The following is a 25378-nucleotide window of genomic DNA, read 5'->3' on the forward strand; positions in this document are numbered from 1 at the left end:
ACACACACACACACTCTCTCTCTCTCTTTTCGTATTAAATCACACTTAATCATGGCAGGAAAAAGTTACTCCCTTATCAACCCTAGTAATCTAAGAAAGTTTTAGGTTGTTGGTGGTATATATTTAGCATCTCTTAGACACCTAAGTTTGGGAAACACTGAATAATGCATGCTTGAACTAATTGGCCATAGTAAGTGACATCTGTAAAATCAGGAGGCAGGGGCCTGACCTTGGCTTCCTATGGACTGGGGAGCTGCTTCAGCTGGTGACACCATGGGGCTGGGCTCTCCCTGGCTAGTGCCCGAACCACTGCTGTCAGGGGATCCAGAGCTTTCACCAAACTTCTGGAAGCAGGCTCGGCAGCACCGTTCCTTCTTGCCACTGGGCTTAGTCACAACATAGTTGTTACAGCAGTAGTAACAGAATATTCGGCCACATAACCTGGGAATGAAACAAACATGGGTGGTGGGAATGGTGCACAATGGATTGCTTGAGATCTGCTAAGCACCAGAATAGGTCTCTGTTGGGTGTTCCTGTCAGCCCACTACTCTTTAGACCTAGTTCTGCCTCCAATGTAAAATGTGCTGAAAGCCATTTCACAAGATTCCAACAAAACTATCATGGTGAGCATAGTAGAGAATAGTCTACTTCCTTAGGTCCTGAAGGCAGGGAGAAAAGGTATGACTGACATCAGGCTACAGGTATGTATTCCACATTTATTATGGGGAGGGTTAAGACTCTAAAAAATCTGTCCTTTCTCTTTACCTATCCTTCCTAGACCCTAAGGATCTGTGTTCTCTGGCACCATCTGTATTGGCTCAAGAATAGCTAAAGAGCTGGTAGCCTCCAAGTCTGCCACATACCTGTGAGCTCTCCTAACTCCACCCACGTTTCCTTTTGGGGGGGTGGGGTGGGCTGAGTGTCCTCCTAGGATCCCACCTAATACGTACTCTTCTCTTGCTTCTCTTGGTAAACAAGCAAAGTGCTTTTCCTAGATAGACAGTTATGGTGCCCACATGTATCTGATCCCTCACCCAGAGCCATCTGTCCTGATTCCAGTCTGGTGAGCTGCCTCCTGCTAACCTGCAGTGGTGCCGCCGCACTATCCAGCTGAACTCCCGCTTGCAGTCATGGCAGTGGTTGGCCTCCATGTCCCCAAGACATTTCTCTTCAGCACTGAGCTTCTGCTGGAATTCCAGTGCATCGGACTTTTGCCAGAGAGCATCTTTGTCCCTGTAATAATCCCATATTTTAAGAATCCACAAGAAGCAAAAAATAACCTGTTTCACTTCAGAAAGCTGATATTAAATGTTCTAAGCCATGGAAGCTAAATAACTTTCCTTGTAAACACTCTCTTCCCAACTTGAGGCTTCCAAAACATAGGCTCTCTGATGTGGCCTCTAAAGGCACCCCCAATACATTGATTCTTTGATCCCATGTAGGTGAGAGCATGTAAGAGACATATGAGATATACAGAAAGCTAGTCAACCACAGTGAACGATTAGCACTGATACATCACTTGGGTATTTAATGCTAAAACATGCTACCAAGTTGATAACAGACTTTGAGTGTGCAGGCAATAAGCAATTTACCTGCACATACGTCTGTATATTATGTATGTGTGGTGCCTGTGAAGTGTGAAGAGGGCATCAGATCCCCTAGGATTGTAGTTAAAAATAGTTGAGAACTGGATATGGGTGCTGAAAATTGAACCCAGGTCCTTTAGAAGAGGCTAAGGGTAAGGGTTAGGAACACAGAGATAGCTAGCTTTTTCAAGGACATAGAAGACAGGCAGACTCCTCCTCTGGACCAGCCTGTTCTTCCAGCTCGTCCACAGCACCTGGCCTCTGTGTTTCTGGGAAGTCAGATACTCATATCCTAGAATGTGAGAACTATTTGGTTCCTCTACCACATTCCTCAAGAAGACACCTGGAATTCTAATGAGTAAGTAGATGTAGGCACAGCACATCCATGACTGCTCCACCATAAATGGAAGTGAGTCAGATCCTTTCTGCTTCAGGTTTTATCAAGTGTCTCTTTACACATTCAGTTTTCAAGGGGCAGTTGTGTAAGAGCTATTGTCTTGAAAGCTGGGTGTGCTAGCATACTTAATTCCAGCACTTGCAAGGCAGAGGCAGGTAGATCTCTGTGAGTTTGAGGCCAGCCTCATCTACATAGAGTCTCAGGTCAGTCAGAAGTATATAGTAAGACCCTGTCTCATAATAAACACAGCAAAACAAAGCAAAAGATTTTTTTTTGTCTTGGAAAGTTTGCTATGGAGTGTTCATAGATAAAACTTTAAGTTTGAAATAACTCCTCATGTGTTTAATCTCTTGGCCCTCCAAAACTAGTGGTGCTATTTGAGGAGGCTATGGAACTTTTGGGATGGAAGGCATGGTGGTGAAGGTGGGTCACTGGAAGTCTCTGTTTCTTCATCTGCTAAGACATGGAGAATTACTACCACTCTAAGTTTCTACTGCCATAAACTGAACCAATCCCATTTTTATGTCAGGACCACCTAAAACTATCTGAACACTGAGCCAAATCAAATCTTTCTTCCATTAAGTTGCTTTTGCCAAGTATTTGTCACAGAAAAAGAAAGGAAAAAAGGAAGGAGGGAGGGAGGGACAGAGGAAAGGAAGAAATAGCTACAGTATTTTATCTTGTAGATTTGATTTCTTTAAGAAAAAGTTAAAATTTGTGAATGATTTGCAACCATTTAACAATCAGGACAGTTCACAGAAATTACAGCTTCCCATATCTCTCTTGAAAAGTAAGCACCATACCATGGCTAATCTTGAGTGGCAAGAGTGGAACATGCTGGGTCCCTCAGAGCCCTTTCTAGTTTGGTTTCCACATGGACACGGCAGCTGGGTCCCTATAGGGAGCCCTAATCAAAGGAAAGGGGAACAGCAAGAGAGGAGAAGGCTCACTGGAAACAGGCAAGAGATAAGGAAATGACCAAAGTTACTAAACGCCATTTTATTCTAATTTTTAGCCAGGCACCCAGAGTTTGAACATAATCCTGCATCCAAACAAACAGCCAAACTGAATGAACACTGGAGTGATCAGGGAGATGCAGCCTTGAAGACTGCCAGAGTCTGTAGGATCCTGCAGACATATGGCTCCCTAGCAGTCCACCACTGGGCAGAACTTGAGGAAAAGGGCCCATTCTCACTGAACTGTCATTTCCATAAGTTTTTAAAAAGAAAAGCCAATCCTAGACAGGGTCCCCAACTGCCCCCACTCACCTGAGCAGCTCTATCAGCCGCTCCTCAAGGTATTTCTTGGTTCTGTTCAGGTCATCTAGGTCTGCAAGCATCTTCTGGTCATTCCTTTCCCTGTTTGTCACCTCCTGGCAGAGTTTGTTGTAATATTCTTGGAATTTTGATGTAGCCTTTTCAAGTTCCTTCTGTGTTCTGGGAGAGGAGAAATAAGTTTTCCTGGTTAGCTCTGATATTCAGCTTCCTAGAATTTCTGGGCTCTCTTGGCAATCAATGAAAGGTCCAGCTTTCCCCTCTTAGCTTTCTCCTCTCATGGTGAGGCATGATCTGCTTATCATGGTTATACACTACCCCAAAATCTGAGACTCTCTCTACCTCCTCCTCAAACATGAAGGGATGGCAGAGACACTCTGAGATACTAACACACCCTAAGTGAGTGGGACATGAAATTTCTGTAAGGATTCCTAGACAGGATCTTTGGGATATTGGGAAAAGCCAGATGGAAAGAGAATTATGGAGTAGTGACGGAGGACAAGCAGGAGAGAAGTGTCAGGACATAAAGGAGAGGTGTGGTCTCTCAGAGGTGGTTACAAAAAGGGACCTTGCTCTCAGGTGTCTTTGGGATGTTCTGCCTTGGGGAGGGTGCTGGGCGCCTTAGTAGGTCTTCTACCTGGTAAGTCTTCCAATCTCTGTAACTGGGCAGGGAGGCCTGGTGGAGCTAATGAGTAGCTGAGGGACTGCCCCAGAAACAGGTAGCAGCCTGATACTATACACATATCTCTATGTCTATTATTGGACCCCAAGCCGGAGTCCCAAAAGCTCCTGCAATAAGGTGTGCCTTGCAGAAGGTAAAAAGCTGAACCATATGAAAAGCACCCTGACTCCTGTGGACTGCTGCAGAAGTTATCCAACTTTTCTGTGACAAGCTTCTGGCCCGTGCTTTCTGGTGACATGACTTGCAGGACTTCCTCATCTAATACAAGTGGCTGATTTTCTAAAATGAGTAAATCTACCCACTCCCTGAAACCACCAGTAGCTGTATGGGTGTCCCAGTGACTGACCTCTCTAGGTTGATTCGAAGCATAGCGCTTTCTTCATCTTTGCGTAGCAAAGTGGCCTGGCACTCTGCAAGGTGGCTACCGGTGCAATTCAGCTTCTCCTCCATGGTCGCCTTGGTGATCTAGTATAGGACATCAGGGGGAAGACACAAAGCTTAAAGCTTACCCTCTATGGAAGAAGAGATTGGTATGTTATTCACACTGCCTGGTAAGGCCACTTCTACGGTGAAGGTTTTGTGCTGAAGTTTATGAGGCTAGGAACCTTTGCTCTACATTTGTAAGGCATGACTTCCTCTTCGGTGGGATGCTAGAGTGCAGGTGGCACGAAGTGCAGTTACTGGTGGGACAAGTGCCACTTAGAATGCCAACGGAGGTGACTAAGAACAATTTCCTTTTAGCCCAAAGTCCAGGGAATGGAAGGAATTTATGGCATAGACGTGATATTGTCTGAACCAATGACTGTCTTAGTTTGTCACCAACTGACAGTACTGTGAGAAACATCTTTCGACAACCTAGTAAAAGCAGACCAGATCCCCTTTCCTTGATAGCACACCTGCTGGGCTCACCTTCAGTTCCTGCACAGCCTCCTTAGTCATTTGCAGCTCCTGGCCTTGTTCTTCTAGCTGGGCCCTGAGGCTCCCACACTCTTCATTGGCTGTCTGGAAAGAATAAGGAAGGCATCATAAGAGAGAGGTTCTTGCTCTGAAACTCCTTCACTTTTATCACCCAAATGGTTTCTAAAAATAAGACTGCTTTGTTTCTTGAAGTGGCTCAACAAGTTTCTTCTCTACTGGTAACGAAATACTTGCAAGTTTACTAGGAAAGGAGGCTCAGCTTGTTCCTTAAACAATTTCTGCAAGTGCAATTTCTACAAGCCCATGAGTCTCATGGGGTAGGGAGGGCACTTTTAGAAATGCATAGGAGAGGGTATAGAGTAGTCTGAGAGCAGAGGCCTGACCTACTAGTGATACACACTAGAAATCAAAGTAGTGTGGCTACCTGTTTATATTCTCATTTATCATCCTTTAGCGCCTTTTCTTCATAAAGTATCAAAGACTCATGGTTTACTGGTGCCTCACAGCTTTGTCTGCTCTAAGGGTCTTGCTTTTCTAAACAGAGCCAGTTCCCTACACCCTGCCAGTCATCAGGATAGTACTCAGAGAAGCTGATTATTACAGAAAGAACTAGGGCCAGGATTCAAGAGCTGCCACACACTGGTGACCCTATGGAGGGTGGGGCTCCAAAAGATAAGGTAGAGCTAAAGGCTGAAACGTATTTGTGGAATGTCTATACACAAACACACAAAAGGGGAAGAAGTAGAAGATTGTGTGCACTCCTACTCTGCCTTGTGGAGATTTGGAAATGGGCTATTAGATCTCCTGAGAATTCAAAAGAAACCACAAAACTCAATTTGTGTACATCCTGCTCTGTCAATATTGACTTCTAATTTTAAAAAGTACTGTGTAGGCCAATATATGCCACAGACGAAGTGGAGGCTCCATGTGAAGCTACTGCTCCCCATGCTCTGCCTCATGTATTTATGTAAAGAAGCGTGAGCTACTACAATAGAATGGAACTAGAGCATTCTTTGGTTTTCACCTTTTCCTTGCTGCAGGGCCATCTAATTATGTTGCCACAAGGTATACCTTGAGAGATGGCTAAAGCTGAGTTTACCTTTAGTCTGTTCTGGTGGTCCATAATCTCAGCACTTAGCTGGAACTTAAGGGCATCTTGTTCCTGGTGTGCAGCCTCTTGGAGGCTCTGGGCCAGCTGCTCAGCCTGGGCCAGCTGTGCCTGAAGAACAGAGAATGAACTGGCTGCCTCCTCAGTTGCCTTCAGCTTTTCCTGCAAGCTCTCCTTCTCTTGCTGAAGTTGCATCACTTGGAGCTCTAAGCCCTTTCGTTCCTGTAGTGCTGCTTCTTTGGAGTCCTGGAGCTCCTGGGCTAGGCTGGCCAGGGCCCCCTCCATCCGATCCTTCTCAGCTGTCAGTGCACAGACCTGTATGCCTAGCTCAGCTGTGTCTGTGTTGGCTCGGTGCAGCTGGTCCTGTAGCTCTGCATGCTCCAGGTGGGCTCCCTCAGAGCTGCACCTCACCTGTGACAGCTCTGCCTGCAGGGCTCGTAGCTCTTGCTCCTGCTTCTGGGCCTTGTAGATGCTCTCCTCCTGCAGTATCCCCTCTCTCTCTGAGCACTGCAGCAGCTCCTGAATATGGGCCCTGTTGAGGGCTTCATTCTGTTCTTTCAGTTGTTGCACCAGGGTCTTGTGCTCCCCGAGAACTGCCTCAGCCACACCCAGTTGGCTCTGTAACTTGTCTCGATCACCTAGGGCCACCTGGAGCTTGGCCTGGAGGTCCACCACCTCATTCTGTAACCGCTGGGCTTCCCCCTGGTGAATTTCCAGCTGTGCTTGAGACAGGGCCAGTTGGGCTGTGTTGACCTGGGGTAGGCTGAGTCCCTGTTGGCCTTTTTCTGCAGAGAGGACCTCAATCAGTTGAATCTGCTGCTGGCACTGGTTCTCAAGAGCTCTGAGCTCCTGGGCCTGGGCCTCTGTCCGAAGCCGGCACTGCTCTGCCTCTTCCTGCAGCTGCCGGCACTCGCCCTCCTTACTCTGCAGGGCAGCCTCCTTCTCTGCCACCTGGGCCTTCATAGTCTCTTTGGCTTTCCTCACAGCCAGGAGGCTTGCTTCCATCTGGTTTCCCAGCTGCCGGATGCTGGCCTGCTCAGCTTCCAGGGAGGCTAAAGAGCCCTGGATTGCTGCCTCTCGCTGCTGCAGTGCCTTGTAATCAGTTTGCAAGGCCTGCAGTTTGCCTTCTAGGAGCTGGTTGCGCACAGCCATGTTCTGCAGCTCCTTCTGTAGCTCCTGGTTGACCTTTTGTAACTCGTCCTGGTCTGCCCCTCGCACTGTGGCATTGTTTACCTGTTCTTCCTGGAGGCAGTGCTGCCCCTTTTCTGGCATCTCCCCAGCCTGTGGTGGGACAGCCTCTTTACTCTTACTTGCCCCATGGGCCTCAGCTAGCTGCTCTAGTGTTCCTACTTTCTGGCTGAGATGGTCTTTGTCCTGCATGAGTTGCTTCTTCTGCTCCTCCAGGTCACTCACAAGCTGACTCACCTGTCCTAGTTGGGTCTCTAGGAGCTGCAGCTGCCATGTCAGAGACTTGGCCTCCTGCTCTAGTAGCTGTTTTTCTTCTCGATGCTGCTTTTCCTGCTGTCTGGCTTCAGCCAGCTCCTCCTCCACAGAGCTCAAGTGGGCCAGGGATTCCTGAAGCTGTCGTCGGAGCTGAGCTGACTCTTGCTTCTTTCCGGATAGCTCTTCCTGAAGTGGGACCGCATCCTTCACTAAGTGTTCCAGGCTAGCTCGGGCTTCCTCCTTCAGCTGCAGCTCCTTGGCCAGCTGCTCTAGCTTGAGACTTTGCTGCCTGTTTAGCTCCTGGGCCTTGGTGTTCTCTCCTTCTAGGGTTTGAAGTTTTCCCTTCAGCTCCTGGAACTTCAGGGCCAGGTCAGTAGGAACTGGCTCTTGATGAAGCTTTGTGTCCAGAGATGGATGTTCCCTTTTTTCAGCCCTAGTGAGGCATTCAGAAAGGCTGGCTAGAAGCTGGTTCTTCCTACCCAAGGAGTCTCTCACAGCGTCAAGCGCCTGTGCCACGTTCTCAAGCTGCAAGACTGAGTGGCTGGTCTCTTTCTGGTCTACAGCTAACTCCAGAGCCTGTAGACATGTCTGTAGCTTCTTCACTGTGGCCTGGGTGACCTCCCCCTGCTTCTGGAGCTCTGCCACCAGGCTCACGAGGTCAATGCTATCCTCGACTGCAAGGTACCCCGTTTCCTTCTCTACCTGAAGTTGCCCCCCTTGCTTGCTGATCGTCATTCGAAGTGCTTGGTTTTCCCTGTTTAGCTGCTGCACGTGCTCTTGTAGCTGTTTCTCCCGAACCTCCAACTGGTCCAGCTCCAGCCGCATCTCATCGAAGCTTTCTAGTGCTTCATTGTTTAGAGAACTATTCAGGTCAAGACTGGAGGCCATCTCCTGAGTCTACAAGAAAGTAAAAGACAGGAGCTTTGGAATGAAGCGGCCCAGCTATTTGGATAAGTTTTTGTATTCAATGAAAGTAGAATAAAAACAAAGGAATTACCTAAAGGTAATTTACCTAAGGTAAATTTTTAGAGCTAGTCCAAGGACTAGAAACCTTACATTCCTAGCACCTGCCCTGAGGTCAGAGCACATTCAAGGTCCTACAAACCCCACTGATAAGCAGAATCACTTTTCTACCAGCCTCCATCAGTTTTATAAGTTTAAAGGATATTGTTTCTTATAGAATCTAAACTCAGTTACACTGATATTCAGGTTAACCCACTGTATTATACCCACAGCACCACGGCATGATAAAAATCACAAAATGAGGCTAAAGAGTAGTCTTTTCCATTTTTAATATTCTTTATACATAATGAGTATTTTTGTACTGCAAATAAATTGCTATTATATAGTTATGATAGGTTCACATTTCTGAAAAAGTTAGGACTTCCTGATCCATTGTTCTTAAGTACTCTTTCACTTGTTCCTCCACTTAGGACCAGAAAGATTTTATTAATCCCTCTTACAGAAGAAAGAGCGGAAGCTACAAGTTAAGTAATTTTCCCTTAGTTGGATACAGAAGGTGACAGCGTCAATTCTAACCTCAGTGCTAAATTATATCTTCTAAGATTCTTTAAATATTTTAAGAGTTCAGTTTTAAAAGGTTCTAAATTTTATCTGGCTGTAAAAAATCTAAATTCCAGGGCATAAAGAATATAGTTTGAGGGGTTATATTACTCTGCTTAGAATAAGTATTTGAGATTACCCTGGTCACCCTAACAGCCTACTAATCCCAGCCTTCCTGACATTACCTGCAAGTAGTTGCTCACTAAACTACTCATGCTGGAGCTTCGGCTGGGGGGTTTCCACATGTAAGAAGAGCTGGTGGCTAGCGTCCTCCTGTGGGGCCACAGAACAGACACACTTGTATTCAGATAAACAAACTCAGGTACATACATATATGCAAACATACACACGGGCAGTGGTGTTGATAGTTACTAGGTGTACTGGCTGTTTTGTGTATCAAGTTGACACAAGCTAGAGTCATGAGAAAGAAAAGAATCTCAGTTGAAGAATTGCCTCCACCAGATCCATCTGTAGGGCATTTTCTCAACTAGTGATCAATAATAGCTTCCTCATGACATATAGTATATATTTTGAAAATATATACTATAAAGAACATTACATTATCATAAAATATTTATGGATTCATGTACATATAGTGAAAAAAACCTTGCTATTAATATGCCTCAACTGTGGGTGCTGTGTTTACCTCTGGAAAGAAAGGAGAAAGATAACAGTAGAGTGGGGCCTTAGTTATATCTACAATATTTTATTTCTTAAAAATAGAATATATCAGGCAGAAGAAAGAAACTCTACAAGTATCAGCCTGAAAGGTCTCCCACTGGACAAATATGGGTCAATTAAGATCCCAAATAATGACAGAATGCAAGCCCCCTAAACAAAAACAAACAAAAACCACCACCACCCAAAAAGCCCCTGAGTCAATACTGATACAAATGAATGAATAAAAGGGAAGGCAGGAAAAAATAGTCATGAAGCTATGTATAATTTACTGAGCAAGCAAAATGACTAGGCAGATGTCTTCAAAATGCTAAGCATCCCTTTCCTCAACTCTTAGAAAGCAATTCAGCAAAGCACCTGGCAAATGTTGGCCAGGCGGCATCCAAGTCGTAGCCTCTTGATGCTAGATCAAACTGAACCTCAGTCAGCTCATACAGCTGGCCCACAATGTCAGAGCTCAGCTTTGGCTTCAGAAAGGGGCTTCTTGCATAATACCAGTCACTGCAGAAAACAAAACACTGTGAGAATTGAATAGTGAGACGGATAAACAAAGAATGAATCTACTGAAGACCGTCCTGTGTAGTTCTGCTTCATCAAATCCAGTGATTCACGTTACTAAATCAAAAACCAAGCAAATCATTTTATCTTTTACTGCCAGACCATAGGTTCTCAATAAATGTTCTTTACTTCAAAGAAAATGGTTACAACAAACTGGATGCTTACTACATATATAGTATCTGTGTTCTTACAAAGACTTTGAGATATTAAAATCTCAGTGATTTGCCAGGAAAGGGCAACTGTAGGAGACAGGACACTTGCTTTTGGGAAGGTAACTTCAGCTTTTATTCCTGTCACATAATGCACTATGACACACTGGGCTCATTTCTAATTTCTATTCAGTCATCAAATTATATATTTGGTTGTGAGCCTAGCCTTTAATGGCTGAGCCATCTCTCCAGCCCCAGTCATCAAATTAAAAGCCAAAAAACAAATGTCTATCTAGAAATGTATGCACATTTATTCATTTAACATGAAGCAATAAGAAATTAAAAAGATAGTCCTGATGAGTAACTACCTGGCTGATATCTGAGGTCTGTGTTACTGAACTATTTATGGCAATCTCTACCAATACCTAAAACAATATACTTTTCAAATCAAATGCACAAATGTTTTTGTAACTCACAAGCCTGTCTTTTGTATAAGAACTATTCTTTTATGTATATCAACCTTAAAGGTGACAAAATAAAGTTAAAGATTTTGCCTGTTATTTTTTAACTCAAAAGTGCTTTCTTTCATTAACTCTGATGTCTAGGGAGAAGCAGCGTAGAACTAGAAATGGAATGCTGGGCAAGACAAAGATGTCTGGCCTTGTGGCCCCAGATCTACATCTTCATCTGACGCTCCCTTACCTTCATCCATTTAGGCTCACCTCTCTTCTTCCCTTACTGTTTCCTGGTGAGGCTGTCCCACTTAAGAGGTACAAAGACTGACATGTGGGAAACCTAGACTCACAGCAGTTGCTTTTCAGTCTCCAAGGAGCCCTGACATGCTGATGGGTACTGACTCTGTGGTAGGTGGGGGCTTCAGCTAAGTGAAGGAAAACCCAACAGGTAATCTTCTAGGAGGCAAAGGAACACTGGCCCCAGTGTGAAAGACACATGGCATCAGGAGTTAAAAGATCCGGCTCTAAGTTCTAGTGTCATAGTTGAGCACATGTGAGAACTAGAAAAAGGTAGCCTTTTCCCCTTCCCTACTTTCACTTACATGCTCAAAGACTGGTAAGAAGTACAAAGAATATGGATGTAGAAAGAAACTAGAGGCACCTGCCACTAATATTCTGGCTGACACAATTTCTGTTTATCAGTGCTACATGGTTAAGTCCAGCACAGACTCACAATTACCTGGTCACTTTGGTGTTCATGAAGCACTGCTGCAAGGTGTCTGCCAACCTCTGGTGCACCAAAGAGTAGCGAATGAAGGCTCTCCCCTTTCCTAGAGATGTTCGGAGCTGAAAACACAGATTATATAGAGATTAAACACCTGCCTCATCGAGGATTAGCAAAGGCCACATACAGGACAGAACATGCTATTCAAGTCTATTCTGACAGTAGCAGCCCTCATATCCCTCAAAAGACACCAAACATCAGGCACTGTCACCCTTGAGTGAGGCCTGAAGAAGGGCTACTTATCCTAGGCCATCTGAAAATACTCTATAAACAATGAAGAAAGATCTATCAATGCAACTCAAACATCTGAGCATTCGATGGAGTCACTGTTGCTCCTCTTTCCATCAGAATCTCCAAGTCAGACAGGAAACCCCTTGATTTAATCTGGAGTAAGAAGTGATATCATATCTGGAGGTAGCTGAATGGCTTCTCACATAGAAGCTACAGGAGGCAAGAATGTTAAGATTTTCTTGTGCTGGTCTTAATGTACTGGGGTTGGGGGAATGTCAGGCTCAGGGACAGAGGCCTTAAGAGGTCTGGTTGGAACATGTAGAAAGGGGAAGAACAGAAAGAAAGTGGAGCTGTATAAGAGGAGCTTTGCAAAGGTATTGCCAGACAAATAATGGCCTCTTTTTGTCTCCATTATGAAAATAAAATCATCAATCCCCCCCATGTATCTATCCATATTTTCCTAGTTGGGCTTGTTTCTTTTCAGATAAGCCAACTCATTGCCCATAGTCAGTGTGCTACAGATGAGAATAGTTCTTTCCATGAAGTCTTGTCACCTATGAGTAGATGTCATAGAAAAGCCCAAGAGTCCAGAACTCTACAACAAACCATGTAAAGGCATAAAGGGATCCATCTAAGGTTTAGTCACTTACAACAAGTTATGTTGGGCAGACACCGCAATGAGGCTGCAATGCAGGGCCCTACCAGCTATGGGCACATGGCAGACAAGACAAGTGGATTAAACGGAACTGCCAGAGAAGACGCGTGAGACAGGTTTGCAAATTAATCAGTCCTAGAAGCAGTCAGGAATTCAAAATACTTGGACCTACCACAGGTATCTGTCGATACAAGCTCTGGATCTAAGTAGAGAAAGAAGGGCCAACATTCTCTTATCTCTTTAAAGGTCAAATGTGGTAGGAGAGGAATGACAATAGTTTGTTCACAAAAGGGTCTTACAATTCTCTGTCAAGATATCCTGGATTCAGACAGGAAGTATGTAGCATACCACTAAGGCACCAATGATGCTGTAAACATCCCAGTAGCAGTTAACACCTTTAACTCAGAAGTATTTATCTTCTTATTGATGACTCAAGGAAATGATTTAATATGAAGTGGTTCTAGAAGACACAAAACCTCATGAACTACAGAAAGCAGAAGACATTTCTGTGTGTCCATACTGCACATAGTCGTAATGGCTGAAGTGGAAGTAGGTGGACAGCACACAACTTGATATAAAGCACTATGGTGTGTTTCTAAATAGTTATCTCAAAAGATGCTTAGAGGACAACCTTGAGGTCACACCCATGTACAAACACTTTCTCCTCTGATGAGTGAGTTGGGAACAAAGTGTTCAATGGGAACATCTGAGCAGCCAAGAACAGTTAGGCAAGGTGCACATCCACATACTCAGAAACTGGAGTAGTGGTGGAATTTAATGAGACCTCTGCCCACAAAACCACTCTGTCTGCAAGCTCCCAGAGCAGGAGTAAGTCACTATTCCTCTTATTCAACAGTAAAACTTCTTATATGATAATATTTGAGCTCATTAGTTGAAGAGATGATTATATAAAGGGAGCTAGCTACTTACTTAAAGGTATTTTTAAATGTCCTTTGGGAAAAAAGATTATTTCCTGTGTACTGCAAATGAAAATAACTATATATCCCTTAAAATTGTTTTAGATCTTGAGTTAGCACTGAAAAGACACACAACAGCAGCACAGGCCAGAAGACTTTCAAGAACCATGAGCTGTGTCTGTAGACCATTGTGCTATGCACCTGGAGCAGAGCTGGTCTCCACTACTTCTGGGAAACACAATCTTGGAAGATCCCATTTTGAGCCTCCAGAAGAACAATCCCATATGTTAGTCCAAATGGTTATCTCCTGCTCAAAAGGTGCTGAGGAGTCCAATAAATACTTCTGACCTGTTAAATTCACGTTACATTTGAAGACCCAAAGGATACCTGAGTACTAAGGTACTGAATATACAGCAGTTGCCCCACCTTGTGATATTCCAAGACAGAGAACAGCTTTCATATATAATTAAATGGGGTCACACAGGAAATTGCCATTAAAACTTGTATGAGCAGCTAGAAGTCAGCACACAGCTTCCTTAACTTCTTTAATATTTGTCTGCATGGCCTCAAAAGGTCTGAATGCTTTATGAGGAGAGGAAGAAAACAGCTGAAAAGTAGACTCTTTTAGTAATCACTTCATGATCCTAGGAATGAAAACTAACTGACTGTTAAAAGTTCATCTGTCCAAAGTCACACACTTATGGCTTCAGTGCCAATGCAATGTGTGAAGAATAGGAGACAAGAGTGAGGTGTGTGTGTGTGTGTGTGTGTGTGTGTGTGTGTGTGTGTGTGTATGTGTGTGTGTGTGTGTGTGTGTGTGTGTATAGAGATGGCTCAGAGGTTAAGAGTACTGACTGCTCTTCCAGAGGTTCTGAGTTCAATTCTTTAGCAACCACATGGTGGCTCACAACCATCTGTACTGGGATCCAATGTTCTCTTCTGGTGTGCATGAAGACAGCTACAGCATACTCATATATACAAATAAATAAATAAATTTTAGATAAAAAAAAGTGAAGATGGAATGTCTCCAAATTTCTGATAACATTAAACATTGCTCTACATCATAGACTTGAGTTTCTCACCAACTTTACAATATCAACCCACACCACACTGACATTAAAGATAATGCAGATAAACATTAACATTGACATTAAACATTAACACTGACATTAAAGATACATGCAGATAAACTTTCAGAGCTGCCATCTTTCCTCGATTGCCCAGAGTTCGAGGGTGCAGCTGGCAAAATACGTTGAGCCTTTGATGTCAGTATGCTTAATATTGTTCCTATCTATAAGAAGAAACACCCTAGCTCTAGTTGGTATACCTTGGAGTGTTAATGCTAGAACATCCAACACTCTAACACTGTGGCTTCTGAGGCCAGGCAAAGAGCCTATGTGCTGATTTTAAAGTAATTCCATACTTGTCAGAAGATAAAATGCACAAACTTTACCAACCTCTTTCCCAAAATTTCAGGGTTCACTTGCTTCCCATATATGTGTACTTCACATATAGGTTGACTGGGATGATGTGAGAGAAGGGAGTCATTGGTAATGGGGATGGGAGTGGGCTTGGGAGACAGGAATAAAGGAGATCATCTGAGGTCTAGTTACTCACAATATGGTATGGTGAGCAGACTCTGTTATGGGATTCAACACAGGGCCTTCTAGGTTCTGGTACAAGGCAGTCAAGACAAATGAATTAAAGAAACTGCCACAGAGATCTTGAGACAAGATTGCAAATTAGGATCCACAAATGAAGAAGGGTATATAATGTGGTGTGGTTTTTTTTATTATTTATTAATTTTGTAGTTAAGACAAAACCAGGGCATTTAGCCCTTCCTCAAGGGCCCAACTGGATATTGAAAGTTACTTAGCAGCCCTGCATGATACAAAATATCTTTGAAATTCTACCTTATCCTCCTCACCTCAAATCTAAGTTTCCTAAGCAAACTGTCAGCAAGACAGCCTAGCAACTTAAAAAAAAAAATTTGTTATTCATTCATTCATTTTGCATGTGTATGTATGTGTATGTGTGCATGCCAGGCCATGTATGTGTCATGGCACATGAGGGAAGGTCTGTTCTTTCTACCATGTGAGTTCTAGAGATGAAACTTAGGTCATCAGGCTTGTTGGCCAGTGCCTTTACCTAGTGAGTTGTCTGGCTTACCAACTCTAAAGAAAAAATAATTTTTTTGAAAAAGGAAGTGGTGCTGCACACTTCCAAAGGGTTCCATGAACAGAGACTCCCAGTGTGAACAGCCTAGATAGGAAGTGAAATTTAGGGCCTGGCTCATTTCTGCTTAGTCTAAATTCAGATAGTTTCCATGAGCTTGAACCATGTAACGGGTATCCAGTATGCCTGGCCTACATTTCTTGGCTTCTTAATCACCCAGAGTTCATGGTATACCTAGCTATGTGTAGAAGAGGTATCCACAAAGAAGCTTTAGGCAGGCCAGTGGAAGACAGGTGGTCTTTCTCTTCATGGTATGTCTTACCTCAGAGATGGACCTGACGAATCGAATCCCATCATTGGCTCCTTTCACCTTGGCTAGGCACGCACAGAAGTAATCCCAGTAGTCCTTCTTGCTACCCAGGAGGCTAGCCTTCTCCTTCTGATCAAACTGTGCAGAGAAAGGAACAGACAGGAAGCCTGAGACTACTGTTGCACATGCCTTCCTAATGTGATAAACACTGCTAGCTTCCTAGGGACAAGCACTGGAGGAGGCCTCTTGATGTTCTTATTTTTATTTATTGGCAACTCAGACTATGCAAATCTCAAAACAAGAGTATTTTAATGCAGAAACCGTAGATGTGGATGTGGGAGAGGCTACTAAACACCAGCTCAAGGTTATATGATTAACAAGATTTAGAAATAATAGTTATCCCAAAAGATTTTTCTATTGGTACTTTTCTAGCATATAGAAAACCTAAATTGTAGCTCCAGTGTAGCAAGCTAGATAGATGACTGACTGATTAATAAAGAAAAAAAGAAAGGAAGGAAGGTAGGAAAGGAGGGGGAAAGGCAAGAAGGAGAAAGGGGCGAGAGAGAGAGAGAGAGAGAGAGAGAGAGAGAGAGAGAGAGATTGAGATTGATTGATTGATTGAGATTGATTTATCCTCTTAAGGGTTACCACCAGAGTTTGGTGGGAAACCTCCAATATGATAAGGAGATTCAATTGAAGAGTCTTATGTTAACATTAAAGGTGTTGACTGTACGGTAACTCAGAGAACCCAGGCAATGGTTTCTTATCCATTCTTCAACTCTCAATAGTCAACACTGTTTTAAAGTACATGAAAAACCAAAATGAATGTGAGTGCTGAGTACTTTCAAATTCAACACTAAAATGGGCTTATCTGGGAAAGAGGAACGAACGAAGCAAACCTTCATAATCAGTGTCAACAAAGAACCAGTCGGAGGCATAAGGTGAGTACTTCCATGCCTGTCATTCCTTCTAGCAGCTCCCGCCCAATGTTCTTTGGTGGCATGTGACACTGTAAAGTACGGTAGGTATCTCTATACCATTTATAGCCTTTCCCCCTGATTATGGAAGCATGATTTATGTTTGCTATTATCAAATCTAGATAACACAAAACAAACCCCAGAAATACCTCATATAATTTTGGTAAAATGATTGCAGATCCATTTCTTTCCTGTCTATTTCAAAAGCATGTGCTTCCCAAATCAACAGAGTTGTCTAGGTCAAACTAACCAGACACAAAATTTACACCATAAAAATGTTAAAATGCTTGACTAACCCTGATTCAGCAATAACCAGCCCCATGGTAACCATATTTGAGGAAAAAGACTCTTGAGTCTGCACTCTTGGAAACTGCCTTTATATTTGGCTTTATACATATATTGTGTCTGGAGGGGGAAACACCACACAGTTCTCAAAGGGTGTAAATAACTACATTACACTTATGAGCTTTGCTGGAAAGGCCTGTGACATGCCTTAAGATGGCTTAAACCTCAGAAGAATGCTTTCAGTTCCCAGAACATCCTGACTCACTCACATGGGAGGACTGAGCTCTTGGGCCTGCTTTGACTCTTAGTCTTACCACAAGGGACTAACTGCTCCATTGTGCTTTCTGAACCACATCCTGGAAACTGATAACAGTCACTTAAATGGGGAAGGAGAGACAACTCTGACAAAACCAATACGTGACAGGGGCTACTTACTTGCAGAAGATACTCAAGTTTGTAAGAAAACTTGTGCAAGCTGGTGCTGTCATCTGTGATTGGTTCTCCGCCTTCCTTAAATTCATTGCTTAGTTCTGTCACTGCATCTTTAAGACAATAAACAGGAACATGTAACTAGAGACACATTTGTCTACCTCACATTTTAACAGCCCCCAAATTGGCATGCATTTTAGATATACTGAAAGGTCTGAGAAAGGAGCAGAAATAATGTCAAGAAGCACAAGGATACATGGTTAGTATCCTTGGAAGCACACAGGAAATGTAACTATTCAGGTGATACAACTTCAGGTAGGAGAATCCAGTGTACTGAGTCCCCCCAGAGATACCGCAACAGCTTGCTGACTGGGCACGGGTGGGTTCTTTTGTTTGGTTTTATTTTACTTTTTATAATTCATCCATGTCTACCACCAAGCTATATATACATATATATATATACACATACACATATATATTTACAGCAAGTCAACAAATGGTTGGTATGTGGATTAATCAACTGTAGAATCACAAACCAAAACAGACAGAGGACAGTGAAAGAAAAAAAAAAAAAAGCCAGGATACTCTACGGCCATGACCTAATCACTGGTTGTCAATAGGCTCTGAAAGGTCCCATTTCTCTTTAACAGTGGGAGCCAAGCCTTTAGCACAGACCACAGCATTCGCTACACCCTATCAGCACAAGTTAATTACGGGTTTTAGAGCACTTATCGAGTACAGATAACAGTAACAATGAGAACAATATCTGTTTAAGGATCAGACCTTTGCACGCACTTTTCATTAATGGAGTGTCTGCCTTATTTCAATAAGCCTGAGATGTTATATAATATATATTCTACTTCTAGCACTGAGAAAAGATGAAAAAAATTAAATACAACATGGAAGCTAGGAAATCTCTTATTATCAACTCCCTCTCCCCCATTTTACAGATAAGGGACATGGGTCAGAGACTCAGCTTAAGATTCTGTTGGCAAACACCAGAGCTCTAAGCAGACCTTGGTCCTTTACTTCTCAGTGTGCAGTTTGCTCCCCTCATTTGTTGGTTGGGTTTGAAGATGGGATGAATGTTTCAAGACTACTGAATCACCTCTGAGATTTCTGTGACATCAGCTAATATGGTACATAAGGCTGTCTTTGGAAACTACCCACTGTGACACAGAAAAGACTACTTTGTGGTAAAACTTTTAAAACCCAATGATAAACATAGATTTGCCCAAATTGCCATTATTTTTCTCTGTATATCTGTAAAAATTAAAACAAAACAAAAAACACTAAACATTTTAGCTGAAAAGTCTAATGTGGTCATGAGGTAAGACTGGTGCTGTGTAACTGCAAGCTTTGTTCTGTACTGGTTCTGTGATAGTAAGTAAGTCACATACACCACTGTGCCTATTTCCTTCACTGCAAAATGGTAGCAGCAATAGCGCCTGCCTCACAGGATCAAACAAGATTCCATAGGTTACTACAGAATGTCATATGCACATGAAACAAAATAAATTCAAAAGTCTTGCATTTTAGAGTTTTAAATAAGAGATGTTCAGCCAGCAAAATATTACAAAATTGCAAAATATTCAAAAATATTATAAAATCAAACGAAATCTAAATCTGGAACACCTTTGGTCTGCCTTTGAGAAAATGGACACTTAACATGCAACAGAGGCCCCAAAGCACTGTAAATAGCAAATCTGAGAAAGTGGGATGGACCTTGTTGGCTTTGGATCTCCGATGCAGACTGTGGACTGCACGGAGGCTATCCCAGACCAACAGCCTTTACTATAAGATTTCTAGTGTTTGTTTAGCCCAAGCAGTCAGGAGCCCAGATTCTAGGTTGTCAGGGAAGTGTCACTGAGACAGTTGTTGGCACAGCTCTGTGGCAAATGTGTTGGAGCTCCAGAGGCTTATAAAACCAAGCCTTGCAGTAGTAATAGGGATGAGAGACCTACTAAAATCTGGTCCTTGGGAAGTCATTTAGAAGACTAAAACTTGGACTCCCACAGTCCACAGAAATGCTATTTTGTCAAAGTCTAGCTGCAGTTTTGACTATTATATCCCTTCCCTTGCCTTTCTTCAATGGTTACAGATCCAAGTGGTTCCCTCAGGAAGCCATGAGGTAAGCAGGCCTAGGACTAAAATGCATGGGGAAATGGTCATCAATGGCTGAGGGCTGGTGTGGGGAGATGTAACATGAAATCTCCAAGTTTCTCATCTTCCCGTTTAAAGAGAGGAGAATGTTTCTGCCCTTAAAACCCAAGCTTACCAAAGCCCAGCAAGGTGTGGGATAGTGGTGATTCCATAAAAGGCACCTAGGCAGCTTAAAGCACATATGCCAACTGAAACCAGCCCCAGTCCTCTTAGTAGTATTTGATTTTGTTCACAAACTATCTATGTTGCTCTGAGAGGAATGTGAGTCTTCCCTGTTTCACAGAGACTGGATATCTGAAAACCAAATATTTCAATATGATGTGTCCTGTGTGTGAATAACAAGGGGAGGGCTGAATTCTACAAACATCCAGGGCACAAGCCCAAGTTCCACAAAACTAGCCTCAACCAGACCTTGTAGATCACGGATGATCCTCTGGAGCTGCGTCTCAGTGCTGCTAGAAGCCATAGTTTTCCTCTTTCTTACACGTGTAGATCCAAGCAGGTTATCACTTCAGTGCTGTGTGGCTGCCAGTCAGCAATGGTCTCAGTCCATGGTGGCACCTGAACAGGGAAGAGGCCATAGTTTAAAGAGTGTAGAGGACCTTCACTTTGGGTATTAGGACTCATCAGGTATCTTTTCTTGAGGAGATGGCTTGATCTTTCTGTGTGAATCCTGTTAGCAGGTACTCTCAGGTTTGCTTCTGATATACTTATATTCTGACATCATGACTTGATTCTAGACTGCTCTGTGTTTTTTGTTTCTTTGTTTTTGTCAACTTGACACAGGCTAGAAATATTAAAGAAGGAACTACGAGTGAGGAAATGCCCTTTAGACTGGCCTGTGGACAAGCTTCTGGGGCATTTTTGAAATTAGTTACTGATGTAGGAAGGCTCATCCCATTGTGGTTAGTGCTACCTCTGTGCAGGTGTCCTGGATGGTATAAGACAGCAGGCTGAGCAAGTCATGAGGAGCGAGGCAGTCAGCAGCACTCTTCCATGGCTTCTGTTCTGGTTCTTGCTTCCAGGTTCCTGCCTGGCTTCCCTCAGTGACAAAGGATGACTGGACAGTTTTAAGATAAAATAAACTCTTTCTTCACCAAGTTGCTTTTGGTCATAGTCTTTATCACAGTAACAGAAACACTAACTAAAGCATGTTTAAAAAGAAGCAAGATCAACTTAAAAGCAAAGCTTGTTCTTTCCTATCTCTTGAGACAAAACTGCCTCCTCATACTTAATCCTCAGAAAAGTCTCCCATGGATCCTTCATCTTTTCCCACCTGCTTATCTCAGATGCTGACATCTCTAAACTTCATGTAGCCAGATCTGCTCAGAGCTATTTTTCTCATATTTCTTTCTAAGGAACAGCAGGAAGTACCAGGCAGGGTTTGGGGGTCCAAGAGGCAGGGGTATACATACCCTAGGGCTTCTGACAGGAACAGCCTGGCATACCTAGTAAAAGGTGGCTCTTCTATTATCAGAGGTTTGAACCTCCTCTTCCTCATGTTTGGCTAGCCTGAGAGTGAAAATATTGCTTGACATACCACCCTTGGGCCTGCATAGCCCTCCCATCAGACCAGAGACAAGGTCCTATTTTAAGTTCAGTCATGGTTTTCTCCAGCTGGAGAGTTTACAGCTGGCACTTCTTGGGCAGCTGTTTAATGTCATTTAAGGTCACAGTATGTTTGAAGACCAACAAAAAGAGACATGAATACCTACCTGGAAGAGTTCTGACCACACAATTGGACATCAAGGCCTTTAGGAAGCTTTAATTTGCCCTTTAAGTATTCTGTGCAAAGGCACAATGTCTGCTGTAAGGACAGTAGCAGCCATATTACTGAGAGCCTTCCCAGGGCTCTAGTACATATTTCACACAGCACTTTTCACAGTCATCATGGTATGGTAAACACCTTTCCTACCTGATGCTCTGTAACCTAAGGCCTAGGGCAAATGAGTAGAATTGGCTTGATTTCTCTTCTATGTGATTTCAAACCTGGGGTTTTTTCAGTAAATCCCGCTGAACCAGTAAGACAGCACAATTATCACTACAGAAAATGACCAAAGTTCTACTGGCTCTACTGGCTCCTAGGAACTATCCTGAACTTCAGCATTTCACAATAACATGTTACCTTGAATCTGTCTAACAGGTACCAGCTCTCACTCACTCAGTACTATGGCCCCCTTCTGGTTTCAGGAGGTGGGGCAAGGAAGCCCTGGAAAGGAAATGGCAACTAACCCATAAACAACTCCAAATATTTATAAGCATTAGAGTGACTGGTCAGGTCAGCAGAGGCTTGTCACTAAACAGATGCCTAGGGTCTATTTTTAACTCACAAGCCAGCACAGTTGTGACTCAGTGAAAACACAGAGAGCTTCTCAGGCCCAGAAAGAAAGAGTCAGATCACAGTAAAGGCCCCTAACAAGCACTGGTACCATTCATCGAGGATAATAGACTAGACATAGGAGCAGTTTATGAGAAGTCTGTTTCTTGTCCCAGTGTTTCTCCAGGTAGAGAGGCTCACAAGGCACAGTCCAGTTTTGCTTAAGCTGAGCTATTGTACTTGCTAGTTTATGTCAATTTGACACAAGTTAGAGTCATCTGAGAAGAGGGCTCTCAATTGAAAAAATGTTTACATAAGATTAGGCTGTAGGCAAGCTTATTCCATTTTCTTAATTAGTGACTTATATGAGATGGCCCAGCCCACTATGGGGCCCTCTGGAGGAGCCCAGCAGATGGTGAGTGGGTTTCAGACCTTGGTCACTGAGGTATGCATAGAATGGAGTTTGGCTATGCTTGACCTTGGTCACTGAGGTGTGTATACAATGGAGCTTGGCTATGCTTGTTCAGATTTTGACTGTGCCCTGGCTCTTCTCTCTTGAAGTAAGAAAGTATTTAACTTATTTTTGATTTTACACGAACCTACTAGTTGGCAGACCAGTTTTTTTTTAAGAGATTGAACTTTTAAAGTATTAGAATTTATAAGACTGTTAGACTTTTAAGTCTGTAAAATATTTTATATTGTGAAGTTGATATTAATGTGTAATACTGCAGCTAAAAAAAGAAAGGAAAGGTTGTAGCTTAGCAGTGATGTGTTTGTGTGTCAAGTTGGCAAGGTATCAATTGTGCTGGCCAGTTCTGTGTCAACCTGACACAAGCTACAGTCATCTGAGAGGAGGGAACCTCAACTGAGAAAACGCCTCCATAAGATGAGGCTGCAGACAAGTCTGTAAGGCATTTTCTTAATTAGTGATTAATGTGGGAGGGCTGCAGCCATAGAAGATGGGGCTACCCTTGGACTGGGGTCCTGGGGTTAGAAGAAAGCAGGCTGAGCAAGTCATGAGAAACAAGCAAGTCAATAAGCACTTTCCTGCTATGGCCTATGCATCAGCTCCTGTCTCTAGCTTCCTGCCCCATTTGAGTTCCTGCCATGACTTCCTTCAGTAATGGACTATGGTATTTCATCATAGCAATAGTAACCGATTTAAGAAGTTTTCTACCAAGAAGAATAAGAGAAAACCATCTGGATAGAGTACAACTGGCCCATGCAGGTCTATAGATAACAGCTCCTGAGTACTTGGCAGTAAAGAGGAATAAATCATAGAAATATTCAACCAGGCATTGAGCTTCAAAGTGTTGTCCAGAGTTAAAGAAACTCCTGGAAAGGCTATATACTTTATGCTTATGTTAAAACAATGTTTTTGAAAAGGTAAAACATTGGCAGAGAAATCAGAATACTTGATATATGAAATGGGGAAACAGAAGGACTCTATCTCAAAACAAAAAAAGGGACACGGATGTAACGCTACTGGTAGTGCTTACCTAGGATGATCAAACTCATGGATTCAAACCCCAGTATTGAAAAACAAAAAACAAAAAAACCTAAACAAACAAATGAAAAACAGAAAAAAAAAACTCAACACAAACCTCAACAGTAATAAACAGAAACTCACCTAACTAAATTGTATCTCCTCTCAAAGCAGTAGTACTGTGATAATGTTTTAAAACATGAAGGGTGCTCAAAAAGGGACAATTTACTTTTGTATGCCAAAGGGAGAGACTGATAGATTCTCTGTGATGACCACTGAGCTTCCAGAATGTCCCTGAAGAGAGGCAGGTAGGCGTGAGGCCAGATGGAGGTACAGTGATGGTGAACGCTATAGCTTTCCTGCATGACTCATTCCACTACTGCCAACCCAGGTCATGTGGCTTCCAGATGTAATCATCAAAGGAGATGGTGCACACTTAATCCATGAAGCCCAGGGTTGTATATGCTCAGGCAATATGAGGGCTACAAAGAAGGGTGGTACATGTTTTTGGGGTAGGGAACTTGGGAACTGGGTAAGAACAACTGACTGTGGCTAACATCCAGGCTGGGGATGGGACCATGTGTGTATCATACAATCCACTAGATTTCCTGGATTCTAGCTATCTGGAGTCTGGCCTTAAGGAAAAGATGTATGCCAATCAAACAAGGTATGGCACAGACAAAATGGGTTCCTTTAAGACTTCTGTGGCTGAGCTGTGTGTGGTAGTGAACACCTTTAGTCCCAGCATTCAAGAGGTATATTTCTGTGAGTTAACAGTCTAAACTGGTCTACATAGCAATTTCTGGGCCAGCCAGGATTACATAGTGAGACCGCTTTAAACAAACAAACAAGCAAACAAACAAACAAACAATAACGACAACAAAACTTTGTGGTGCTTGGGAACTAATGCCTATTTTTTATGGCATAACAGCACGTCCATGCCACTCTCTCTGAGACCTGACTTTGGTTATACTTGGCTGGTATCAAGTTCCCAGGTCACTGATTCCACATGCTGATTTTTCCAGAGTCTATGACAGTGCTTCCTAATTCTGTGACCATTTAATACCATTGGTCTTCAACCTTCCTAATGATGCAACCCTTTAATATAGTTTCTCATGTTTGATAACCCCCAATCATAAAATTATTTTTGTTGCTAATTCATAACTGTAATTTTGCTAGTTATGAATCATAATGTAAATATCTGTTTTCTGACAGTCTTAAGTGATCCCTGTGAAAGGGTCAGTTGACCCCACAAGGGGATGCAACCCATAGATTAAGTAAGAACCATTGCTTTAATACAGTTCTTGTTGTAGTGAACCAAACCATGAAATTATTTCACTGCTACTTCCTAACTGTAATTTGGCTATTTTAACAGGCTACACTTTGGGCAGTCACCTCAGAGGAAGAACACCAAAGTTCCCTGGGGGAAACATGGCCATCTGGAAGATACCGCTCCTGTGGACTCTGAGTTCTATAACCTGACCTGGGGCCTTATGAACAAGGAAAGACACAGAAAGGCGCACGTTTACTCTTCATACCATGGTCAACTTCCTTCTTATGTTGCTATATAACTTCTAGAATGATGAAGTTTTCCCTGACAGCTACTCTTGAGCAGATTACTCCCCTAATTCAGAAAACACTGGAGGTTCCATACATGTAGCTATAGTCTTTCTTGCCAACGACTCAGTCTTATATTTAAGCCTATCCAAATGCTTTAAGCTATCCAACTTCCTGGCAAAGAAGAAAAGAGATTATACACATTGTTTTATAAAAGTATTACTTTTATCTAGGATGAAATGCTGAGTACCTAGTCATATTCTCCTATGGCTCTTAGACAT

General features: G+C 42.9%; 1 protein-coding gene across 5 annotated transcripts in view; it reads right to left on the reverse strand.

The window, feature by feature from the left end:
• The window catches only part of Fyco1 (FYVE and coiled-coil domain autophagy adaptor 1), a 67684-nt gene that overhangs the window by 37347 nt on the left and 4959 nt on the right, over positions 1-25378 (reverse strand). For 2 of the 5 annotated variants that reach the window (XR_015626572.1, NM_001433268.1), the window contains 12 exon segments: positions 20149-20298; positions 17581-17687; positions 15896-16021; positions 11551-11657; positions 10007-10150; positions 9157-9244; positions 5957-8305; positions 4849-4941; positions 4286-4404; positions 3252-3419; positions 1084-1233; positions 230-441 (listed from right to left, as the gene is read on the reverse strand). Coding sequence is in view for 4 of the 5 variants with exons in the window: in NM_001433268.1 (NP_001420197.1) it covers positions 230-441; positions 1084-1233; positions 3252-3419; positions 4286-4404; positions 4849-4941; positions 5957-8305; positions 9157-9244; positions 10007-10150; positions 11551-11657; positions 15896-16021; positions 17581-17687; positions 20149-20203 (3718 nt within the window). In the remaining variant the exon portion in view is untranslated. 5 annotated transcript variants of the gene reach the window in all.

The sequence above is a fragment of the Rattus norvegicus genome, chromosome 8 (genome assembly GCF_021556685.1).
Source record: "Rattus norvegicus strain SHRSP/BbbUtx chromosome 8, alternate assembly SHRSP_T2T, whole genome shotgun sequence".
Taxonomy (NCBI): Eukaryota; Metazoa; Chordata; class Mammalia; order Rodentia; family Muridae; genus Rattus; species Rattus norvegicus.